Here is an 11,444-nt window from a genome sequence, read left to right on the forward strand (position 1 = left end):
GTGTGGTTGGGTGGGGTTGTGGCCGCAGGGCCTCCTGGGGTTGAGGGACCGGCCTGCCAGGCCCCACACGTTCTCAGCCACTGCCAGGTCTGTTGGTGGGGCAACCGGCTTCCTGGCCTGGGCATGGGCTGAGCCGTTCCCTCTGTCTCCGTGCTCTGAGCAGGCGGCAAGGGGGAGGGGTGCCAACTGGCACAGGGGCCAGGCTACAGGGCCGCCCCAAGGAAGGTGGGAGTGGAGGGTTTCTTCAGCAACGAGGCTCAGACCGAAGGCTTCTTCGAGGTTGTGTTGCAATCGGCCCCCTCCCGGGTGGGGGGAGGGGACTGAGGAAGAAAGACATTATTCAATCCTTGGAGAGTTGGGCTGGCTCTGACAAGCACCCCAGCTGGGGCTGGGTCCCGCCTTCTCTGCCAGCGGGGGCTGAGAGATAAACACAGCTCATTTGATACGGGCCAGCCTGGGCCTTGCTGGGAACGGGATCTGCTGTCTGATCCCCCCTCTACTTTAGGGAGCTGGGGAGGGGGTGGGGAGAGAACCAAGTCTTGTGTGCTGCTACAGTCCCCAGCGGCCACTGAAGCACAGACTCTGAGGGCATCATGACCAGGACTTCAAATCTTTGTTCCTGGAGGCCTGAGAGGCAGAGCAGGAGTCATGCAAGGAACCAGAGGGAGGCCGGTTCCAGCTTCTTACAGGGGAAACTTTCTGCAGGTTAGGAATGGCCCCTGAGCCTCTCTCCTCTGGAGGTGTGTGCCAGGGACCCGCCCCAGCACCCCCGACTTGGAGAGGGGATTTCTGCATTGCACGAGCTGCCCCTGCTGGTTTGCTGCTTTCAGCTCTCTGTGATTCTGTGTGGTCCAATATCTAACAGGAAGACTCTAGGAAGTGGGCAGGAGGAGGTATGAAAGGCACCTTCTAGATTCTAGACCAGTAGGGAACAGGGAAAGAAAATAGAGAACAGGGTAAGGTGGCGGCTGAGGCAGAGAGAGGAGCCCCTAGGCCCTGGGATTGGGCAAAAAGCCATGGAGTGGGGAGGTGAACTGCGGAGGGCTCTGCCTGGGAGTAGAGTCCTGGATTTAAAACACTAGACAAGTGCATCCTCAGTTTTTCCATCTAGTTTTCTCATCATTACGGTAACAACCCCACGACCCTGTTAGAGGGACACTATCTTCTATTCAAGATGACCCATCTTGCAGGGTCATTGTTACCACAATTATCATAATCCTAGCGCTCGACTAAGTGTTAGGAACTGGGCTAAGTAAGCCCTTGACAAGCATCATCCAATTTAACGTTCAAAACAATAATGCCAATGAGAGAATTAAGTAATTTATGTAAAGAGAAGATAGTCAATAAATGTTGGCTCCTTTTTCCATAGCTCAATCTCATCTAATTCCACAAACCTTGGGGATGTGCTAGGCATCCCAGTTCCTCCCTAACAGAGTTTTCCTGTAGGACTGACAGCATCCCTTCTGGGTTGTAAAAATCACCAGGTACCCGTAAGGAGGAGATTTGGCGGGGACAGGGTAAAAGGCAGCAGGGTGAGGCACGGGGCTGTGAGCCAGACCTGGAGCCCCGACCCAAGCCTAGGTGGTGATCTGGTAAGAGGTGGGGGCAGGCGGGGAGACTGATTGGCTGTGTGAAGTGAGTGAGGAAAGCAGGATTGCAGGAGATGTATCTAACCCACCTGGTGAAACAACCATTTCTCAGTCATTCCTGGAAGCATTCATCTGCATATAGACAACTGACATGCAGATCACAAAAGTAATCAACCATAGTGCAACCATAGTAGTCGCAATGACCATTGTTAAGGAAATGTAGGCGTCAGCTTTCTAAGAACTTTTCACTACGTAGCCCTTGTTTTCCCAGTTCAAACACTTTCCATCACAGCTTGCTGAGCTGTAAGGACACAGTACAGTATGAACACAGAAAAATTGCTCTGAGTGGCTTTATTGAAAAGGTGGGTCATAGGACCCAGAGATGGTGTGTGTGTGTGTGTGTGTAGGGAGAGGCTCAGCAGTGGGAAGGGGTGGGGTGCAGAGATGTAGTAAATAAATAAGCAAAATGGGACCAAGGGAAAGGAAGCCAGTGTTATTATGAGGACAGAAGGAGCTCTGGACTGAGAGGAAGCTTGGGCTAGCATCCCTCCTTGGTGACTGACCTTAAAGGTGTAATTTATCCTCTCAGGGCCTCAGATTGTTCATCTAATAACATTTATACCACAATTTAAATCTGTAAACACTTTCACTGTCTGATCCCCCTAACTGCCCTATGAGAGAAGTGTTAAGGTTCAGAGGGGGAAGTGACACATCCAAAGTCACACAGCAAGTGTGTGGACAAGCTAACAAACTCGGATATTCTGGGCCCCTGACTGGAGAGCACTTCTGGTGGATTCCCTTTCACCTAAGTGGTCCAGATGACGTCCTTCCTAGAGCCAGAAAGAAGAAGGGATGAAGCAGGGTCTTTGGGCTGGAGCCTCCTAGGACTGACAAAGTACCGGTTGGTTTGCCAGGCCCAGACATGTTCTGCCTTTTCCATGGGAAGAGATATTCCCCCGGTGAGAGCTGGCACCCCTACTTGGAGCCACAGGGCCTGATGTACTGCCTGCGCTGTACTTGTTCTGAGGTATGTTCCTTTGGCCACGTGACCACCTGTGACAGGTATGTCCGGGAGACCCTAGAGAAGTCACCCCAGAGAGAGGGTGGGGCCATGCTACTTCCCTAGCGAGTCCGCAATACGTGGGAACAGACAGCTGTGTGCGCCTCCCAGAGATCAGTCACACCACGGGTCAGTGGCTGGGCTGGGCTGGGGACCCGGCCCCTCCATCTTTCAGCCCAGCCTTCCTTCCATGTTGGCTGCTGCCAGCCTCCTTGTGTCCCATGCAGCAGAGGACAAGAGCCTCCCTGTTCTGACCTCCCATTCCTTCCTTTCCTTGTGCTATTTCCTTCCGGCCACCTCTCTTGCTGCCCTGCCTTAGGATGTGCTCTCCCAACTCCATTGGCTCAAACACTGACTCTTTAAGGCTCCACCCAAATGCCCCCCTCACCATTAGCCTTATTATTGGATGCCTCGCCTGCAAGTGTGTCTCCTTCTTGGATGCCACATAAGATTCTCTGTCCCTTTCTCCTGATCACTGTTGGCCAAGTATAATAATTATCTGTGTCTGTCAGTTACTGCCCCTTCTACATGGGGCCCCTGAGAGCAGGTCTTCCTGGCCGCTACTCATGCCCAATTTGGTGTCCTGCCAGAGGCTGAACAAACTGGGGCAGAGACCAGATCTTTTTGTTCACTTCTGTGTCCTTTCCCCCACCCCACCCCAGCACCCTCCACAGAGCCTTGTACTATCAACTGGGTGGAATAAATAAGATCCCCCGGGTGGCCCAGAATTCTCAGGCCAGGTATGAGGGTGGAGGGGTGAGGATGGAGGGGGAGTGATTTGGGAGGCTTGAAACACCCCTTCAGCTGCCTGGGCCCAGCCTGGTTGGTGCGATATCCTCAACAGTCTTTGTCTGGGTGCTGGTGCTTGAGGGGGACAGCGTACCTAGCTCCTACCTGGAGCCAGCGCCTTGGCATCTTTCCCTGAACAAAAGCCAAGAGAGGAATGCAGAAAGCCTATAAGGGCCTCCCTTGTTAAGACAATCCTCAAAGTGGGAGCCCAGAAGAGCTTCTGAGAAGACATTGGGAGGTGGAGGGGGGTGGACCAGCCCCTCTCCTGACTCTGATCACTGGGGTCTCACTCCTCCTGGGATCTTTCCCTCTGATTCCCCACTGCTTCTACCATGTTGGCCTGAGGCAGAACACTGCTGCCAACGGAGACACAACCCCCCACAACTGCCCCCCCCCCACCGTTCTCCTTAGCACATCTGAGGCCAATCAGGCTTTACAAAAAGAACTTTATGAAATATAGCCAGAGAACAGAAAGAAAACCATAACAGAAAATTCCAGACATATCATGCGGTCCAGTTGACAAAGTCCAAGTTTTGTGATCCACTGGAGCTAATTTGTTTCTCCCTCCTCCGAGTTTCCCCAACCCAAGTGATCGTGCCGGTATCTCCAGAAAATATCCTGAATTCCTCTACTTCTCTCCACTGCTCCCCTTAATGAAAGCCACCTTCGATCTCGCCCTGGGCTGTTACACCAGCCTCCCAACTGGTCTCCCTGTTCCCCCTCTAAATCTGTCCTCCACACAGGAGCTAGAATGATCTTTTCTGAACATAAAACTGATCACGTTATTCCACTCTTTAAACCTTCTCATTGCACCTAAAGTAAAATTCAAATTTCCTGCTTTGAGTTCCACATGAGCTGCCTTCTGCCTCTTCCTCAGACCTCATCTCCTACCTGTGCCAATGCTTCAACCTCATTCCTGCCTGGTGGTTCCTCTGCCTGAAATATGTCCCCCCAGTTGAATCTTCTCACAAATGGTCCCTTTCATCTCGCAGTATGTCACATAAAAGTGACCTCCTTATGAGGCTTTCTTTGGTAGCTGTTTCTAAAACACTCTAACTTGGTTAGCCCAAGCACATCACCCTATTTTATTATCATTATAAGTTTGACATCTGAAATGACCTTGTTCCTACTTGTTTATTTTTTATAGTCTCTCTCCTACTCATAGGATGCAAATTCTGCGAGAGCAAAAACCATGTCGGGTTCACCTCTATGTCCCTAGAGCCTAAAAGAGGGCCTGGCACCCCCGGAGTCGTGTAGTAAATCCTGAGAGAATGAACGAGTCCCCATCCCGTCCACCAGGGGCAGCTCAGCATCACGGAAGTGCAGGGACCCTGGAGACAGCGCTCACCTATTGTGTGGTCTTAGGCACTTTAACCTCTCAGACAGAGGCTCTTTTCTCATTGTGAAAGTGTGGACAGCAGTACCTACCCCTAGGATTGCTGAGCAAATAAAGTGAGATCATATATTTATATATACAAGATAAAGTCCCTACCTAGTAGCACCTCAGTAAATGGTAGTGATGACTTTCCTGAGAGGCAGTCTGGCTGCATGGCCTTCCACCTGGTCACCTGCCGTTCAACCTCTTGCCTGTCTCTACTTTATTCCTGGCTGCATGTAGCTGATCATCTCCATCCCTTGGCTCCTCCAAGGCTGGAATCAAGAAAGAGATCCTAACTCTTCGGGTCACACAGTTCCTTGCACTCTGCCCTAGTTTCTCATCTGAGGGACTTAGTTCGCCCCTTAGTTCACCTTATTAAGCACCCATGTGTGCCAGGCCTCTAGAAGGCCCCTTTTGGAGCTCAGACCAATTCTGCGGACTCTGGGATGCCCCTTAGCACACTGATTAGTCCTTGCAATCTGGCCGTCTTGAGAAGCAGTGGCCCCAGAGGGACTGGGGTCTGGTCCAGAGTTTTCCATGGGGCAAGAGGTGCTGTCCGGGAACTCGGTGGGCAAGGGGGCTAGAAGCAAACCCGCTGACTTCACAGTGGAACACAACTGGCTCCCTCCCTTCATCTAAGAAAGAGGCCCTCTATCCCTTCTTTTCTGGCTCTTATTTATTCACTCACTCCTTTGTTCAGACTGTAACAGGCAGTAGCCTGGAGCAAGGCCCTGAGCTGACAATTCAGAGATGAACAGACGAGGCATGACCCTTGTTTTTGGAAAAGAATTCGTGGATGAATGGACTAGACAGATGTAAATGGTCTGTGACAACATGTGGTCCAGTTGACAAAGTCCAAGATTCGTGATCCACTGGAGCTAATTCGTTTCTCCCGCCCCCGAATGCCATGACCCTTAGAGGGGAAAGTAAGGTATGGGCCACCTAGGTCGGGCTGACAGACTCTGCCTGGTGAGCTGGGAAACCTCCAGAAGGGGCGGTGGCCTCTCTCTCTTTAGCTCCTCTGTTTCTGCTCATCACTCCCCCTCCCCCATTTCTCTGCCCCATCCCTTCTCTTCCATTTGCTGCCCTTGAAAAAGCGTAAAGAACTTTGGGCCCCTTCTTCCCTGGTGCCAGCTCCAAGGCTTTGTGCAAGGTTACCCAAACCTCCTAGAGATTCAGGGAGTGGATCGCAAAGCCCTGAGTCTTCTCCACATCAGGTTTCTAATCTTGTCCTCATCCCTGTCACCTGCCCTCCTGTGTCACATTTCTCTTGTAACCCCAAAGCTCAGGCTCAGAGGTAAAAGAATGAAGCCCCAGATGTAAAACAACAACAGTCAAGATCAATGTCAGAATAAGTCCAGCCTTTTACCTGTATTTCTCAAACACCGGGAAGGGGACACAAGGTCTGTGCAGGTCCGTGCACACTGTGGGGCACATGAGCAGGGGAAGGGGAGAGACTGGACAAATTGAGTTGATTGTTTTTGTTCCGTCACAGGCTGAAAACAAGTGTAGTGTCCCACAGCTGGGATGGGGTTTTGGGAAAGGTCAGGTTCAGATGGGAGGCAGTGGTTCTTTGGAATCAGGACCTCCCTTCCATGTCCCCTTCAGAGTGCCCATGTGAGCTGTTACCGCCTCCACTGCCCGCCAGTCCACTGCCCCCAGCCTGTGACCGAGCCGCAGCAATGCTGTCCCCGCTGTGTGGGTAAGTGGCCTCTCTCTCTTCGGCTCCTCTGTGTTTGCTCATCACCCTCTCTCTCTGCTTCTCTGCCCCATCCATTCTCCCCCTTGCCTGCTGACCCCATCCCAATGCAGGCTTCTGGCTAAGAGGCGCCTCTGGCATGAGAGGGGGCAGTCTCTACTATTAGGGGTGTTGAGATGACAAAGGTATTCAGGGGAAGAAACATCCCAATCCCCACGGAGGGCTGGGGTAGCAGCAAATTTCTCATTCTTAAGTAGCTGGGCTTGGCAGAAGGAGGGAGAAAATGTGGAAAGTGGCTGAAGGTAACAGGGGCGTGCTTGGCCTGTGGACGGCACACTTGGGCTCCAATCTCTCTCTGGCTGGCCGGAGCTGGAGGGGGTGGACATGCCCTGTGTAAGTGGGGGTGAGTAAGCAGGGGCCCAGAAGCCCTGGAGGGAGATGCTAGGAGTCCCACCCTGGTACTGGGAATGACTACAGGAGTTGGAGTACATGTATTTGGAGATTTCTCCCGGTGCCGAGGTTCAGGGACCCTATGTGTCTTGATGCTAAATGCTTATGATTCTATGATTTTAAGATTCTAACAGCCTCTGAGACCGGGATTCTAGGAAGTGAAGGTAAAAGAGAGAAGAGGAGAGGTGGTCTGAGAAAGAACTGGCATTACCAAGTGTATATGTAACCACATGGCCAATGAGGGGCAGCCAGTGGGGAGACCAACATAATGGTAGGGAGATATTGAGAGGAGAATTAATGCTTAGAAGCAACAGGAAGGTGATAAAAGAGGGCTCCAGACTATGGTCTCCAGGCTGTGGAATCAGGGCTCTCCTGGTGAGCTGGGGACCTGTGTGGAGTATGTGTGTAAAGGGGCTCATTTTCCATGCAGAACCCCAGTAGAGATCTGACCATTGCCCTGGCTTGGGTCACAGATGTTCCTGGCTCTCGGTCCCCTTGGGGAGTAGGGGCTCTGAGCTTCATCCTGCCCCATGAGGGGGTCATCGTGCCTCCTTCTTGGCAGAGGCTCACTCCAGGAGTCCTTACCTCTCCTTGCTGATTTTGTGCATTGGCCCCTTCCTTCTTACATGCTCCTCTCTCCCTCTCCGTGCCCTGCCCCCTTGCCCGCCTGGCTGTACATGTTCCTCATAACTCAGCTCAGCCATCCCTGGATGGAAAAGCCCTCCAGGCGGGGAAAAGCCCCCCAGGAAAGCCCTCCCTGCCCAACCCCCCACCCCACCCCACCCCTGGCTGAGTTAGGGGCTCCTTCTCTGTGCTGCCATGACTTCTGTGCTTCCATCTGCCCTAGCCCTTACTTCTACAGCAGCACTGCTGGTAGGGCATTTCTCTAACCGCTCAGAATGTGAGAGTCCTGCTGGGAGGGGCTGGGTCTTACCCAGCACTCCTATTCCTAATGCCTAGCCTGGTGCCTGCTACAGAGAAGGTGCTTGGTAAAGGTGTCTTGAGGGAATGAATGGGTACTGTCAGGAATGGAGACTTATCCTGCTACCTGGCAGGATGAGGACTGGCTAGTTGGCAGGTGCTGACAAGTGGGGCTATGGTGGCCAGTGAATGACAGGAGCTTACACCAAGCACAGGGATAGTCTAGATCATTCCAGCTGACTCTACTAGGATATAACTTTGTGTGGGGCCTCGTTTTGTTCACTGCTGTATCCCCACCACCTAGGACAGTGCCTGGCACTAGAGGGGATTCATGGATATGCTCATTGAATGTTAAGTGAACTAATGCAGGTCCCCACTGAGTGGGGCTTTGTGGAGCTGAGGCTTCTGGCATTTGTCAGGGCCAGCTCAGATACTGAGGGGCTGAAAGGCCTTGGTGGGGACCCATCAGAGGGAGCAATCATGGTCAGATGTAGTTATCAGTGAGACCTCTCAATTAGCTAATATGGGGACTGGCTGGGAGGGCTGAAGCCAGAGCTTGGTTTAAATGCCAAGATAGGATAAGACGCAAAATCTTCGGAAAAGTGGCCCAGTTAATTTTGACAAAGCTTTTGGAGTAATGTGAAACCTCAACTTTTTCTTCTTCCTGCCCCGCCTCCACTTGAAGAACCTCACACCCCCTCTGGGCTCCGGGCCCCCCCAAAGTACTGTCAGCACAATGGGACCATGTACCAACATGGAGAGATCTTCAGTGCCCACGAGCTGCTCCCTTCCCGCCTGCCCAACCAGTGTGTCCTCTGCAGCTGTACCGTAAGACCTTCCGCCTTCTTGTGAGCACAGGCTGGCACAGATCGGCCAGCAAAGCGTAATGGTGTGGTATGGTGGGGGAGAGCGGGGGATTGTTCCTCTCTGGTCAAAGCAAAGTGAGAGTGAACGGGCTCAGCGGGGAGGGAATCTCTGAGGTTTGGAATCTCTGGGCTTCCGCATCCTCCTGAGCTGCCTACTGCAGCACGGTTACTACAGTTACCTCGTACTGACATTTGCCCATTTCTGTTTCCCCCAGTAACTCTACACTCCTCAAATAGAGGGAGCATACCCAATTCGTTGTGTCCTCTGCTCCTACCAGCCCAGGGCCTGGCACACAGATGTGTATAATGATTGTTGAATGAATAAGTGAATGAGTGAATGATCAGCCCTGGGGTACGGAGACAGGGTCAGACTGCTTGTTGCAAATGGATTTAATCTGAAGTTGCTTATACTCCACCTGCTGGGGTCAGGGTTGGGCCTGGGGACAGGCAGAACTGACCCTGCAGTGTTATCAGGGGACAGAGACTAAAGCCAAGCGGGGCCGGATCTGGAAAGTCTTCACCCTTCCCCTCAGTGGGCTTAAGTGTGGCCCTGCTATAGGTTTACAGGTGGCTTTCACCATGGCATTCTTACCCTGGAGTTTAACTCATCTGTGCATTGGTCGGAGAAACTCCTGCTCTCCTGATTTCCATACTGTCTGCTCATCAAACTTCTCTGGGCCTCACTTCCTCCCAGTGTGGGAGGGAGTCTGACCAGGTGATCACCAACGTCCTGTTTAAAATAATAATCTGATTTAGCAGTGACACAAGAGTAAGAGGCCTAGATTAGACGTCAGACACCCATGTTTGAGCTCCAGCTCTGCCACGGTTCCCTGTGTGACCTTGATCTAGTCACTTCCCTGGGGCCTGTGTCCCCATCCATCTTTTCAGGGACAGGATCCTATCAGTCTGTGATTCAGAATCTTAAAGTATCTGTGCTGCAGAGCAAACAACTTACAAATGACAAAGAGTGACCACTTATAAATCAACCTAGAGAGCAATTATTTTTGTAGGGCTTGAGCCTCTTCCAGAAGTCTGATACATTATACCTGCTGGTTCATGGGAATGCCTTGTGTTTATAAACAGTACCCCAAAGACCCTAGGAAAAGGATATTACTGTACTTATTTTCAGATGAGGAAATTGAGGCTCAGATCAGTTAAGCAACTTGCCTGAAATCACACAGCTAGTTAAGTGGCAGAGCCAGAATTCAGATGTAGGGCCACATGACTCCAAAATTCATGTTCCTTTCCCCGTGCTGTGCTGCTTCCTGTAAAGGGACAAGGGCCTGGATGAGGAGGAGTCTGTGGAAAGAGACAGAAGTGATGGCATGGCCTTAGGGTGGTGAGAACATTCTTATGATTCCTTGTCCCTTCTCCTTGGATACTTGGATCTCCCCTTCTTTCTTCTCCTCCTTGCTTAAATGGGACTGGCTTGACTCCTGGCCTCCTGAGGCTCATTGGAAAAGGAATAGGGAAAGGACTCAAGGTAATATCACTTCCTCCCAGGTACATCATGCCTTCCAGTTTAAGAAGGGTTTTCACAACCATTCCCTCACTTGATCTTCACAACCCAGATGGGAGTGTCCCCATTTCACAGAGGAGGAAATTGAGGCCCAGAGAAGAAAAGTGACTCACCACAGGTCATCTGGCTTCTGATTCCCAGAAGGCCCTTTCCCCTACAGTGTTGCCTCTCTAGGCTGGGTCCTGAAGCTGGGGACCTAGGGTTTTCAGTCAGAGCAAGATGATCCCAGGATGTATCCCATTGATCCCCCTCCTCTCTGCTGGGCCCCCTGTTCCAGGTCAGGGGGAAGGGTGTTGACTTCAGTAGGAAAAGCCCGCAGGCTGGGCTCTAATCCATTCTGCTGGGTTGCGTCTCTGACTTCAGGCAGTTCAGGCAGCTTTCCAGGCTCTCCACTTCTATAGGATGGAAGAATCCCACCTCCCCAGCTTGCTGTGAGAGCCTAGGCAGAGACAGGGTCTGAAAGCACTTTACAAGCTGAAGGATGAATGCTAACTAACGCGGGGCCAGGGGAGGGGGAGGGATTGGTTGGGTATAGGGGATCCTTCCTCTGAGTTGGCTGGGCCTTGCCCAGGATGCTTGGCTGCTCCCTCCCACCCCCACCTCAGGGGACACCTCAAGGCAATTTGCCCTCAGGGCAGGGGGTGGGGGGCTCTCCTCACCCCAAGGCTGCCCCTCATCACTCATCTCCTATTTGCTCTGTCAGGAGGGCCAGATCTACTGTGGTCTCATGACCTGCCCAGAACCAGGCTGCCCCGCACCCCTCCCGCTGCCTGCATCCTGCTGCCAGATGTGCAAAGGTGAGTCTGTCCCTAGGTCTGGCAATGCCCACCCCCCCCACCCCCACCCCAGGGACCTCGCCAAGGGCTGTTAGAGGTGGAGGAACCTCAGCTAGGGAAGGACAAATGGCTTGAGCAGAGTGAAGTGCACAGATGGTCAGACTGTTCCCTGTGGGTTGGGTTAGTCCAGGAAAGCTTCCTGGAGGAGACAGGACTGGGGGAAGGGAGTACTTCACAGTAGAATGCTTCCCCAGATGTTGGCATTGTGGAAGGGCACTGGACCAGGAGCCAGGTGACTCCAGTTTAGTCCTGGTTCTTCCAGCAAATTCCTACAGATCCCTTTTCCTCTTTGGGCCTCAGCTATGTCATGTGTGCACTGAGAGGTTGGCCTCAATGA

At 52.3% G+C, this 11,444-nt stretch overlaps 1 protein-coding gene across 4 annotated transcripts in view; it reads left to right on the forward strand.

The window, feature by feature from the left end:
• Nucleotides 1-11,444, forward strand: part of CHRDL2 (chordin like 2) — a 32,228-nt gene that overhangs the window by 9,140 nt on the left and 11,644 nt on the right. For all 4 annotated transcript variants that reach the window (XM_045484035.1, XM_045484033.1, XM_045484037.1 and 1 more), the window contains exons 2-5: nucleotides 2,504-2,616; nucleotides 6,425-6,518; nucleotides 8,572-8,714; nucleotides 10,975-11,068. In XM_045484035.1, coding sequence (XP_045339991.1) covers nucleotides 2,504-2,616; nucleotides 6,425-6,518; nucleotides 8,572-8,714; nucleotides 10,975-11,068 — 444 coding nt within the window. The remainder of the gene's footprint in view (nucleotides 1-2,503; nucleotides 2,617-6,424; nucleotides 6,519-8,571; nucleotides 8,715-10,974; nucleotides 11,069-11,444) is intronic.

The sequence above is a fragment of the Leopardus geoffroyi genome, chromosome D1 (assembly GCF_018350155.1).
Source record: "Leopardus geoffroyi isolate Oge1 chromosome D1, O.geoffroyi_Oge1_pat1.0, whole genome shotgun sequence".
Lineage (NCBI taxonomy): Eukaryota > Metazoa > Chordata > Mammalia > Carnivora > Felidae > Leopardus > Leopardus geoffroyi.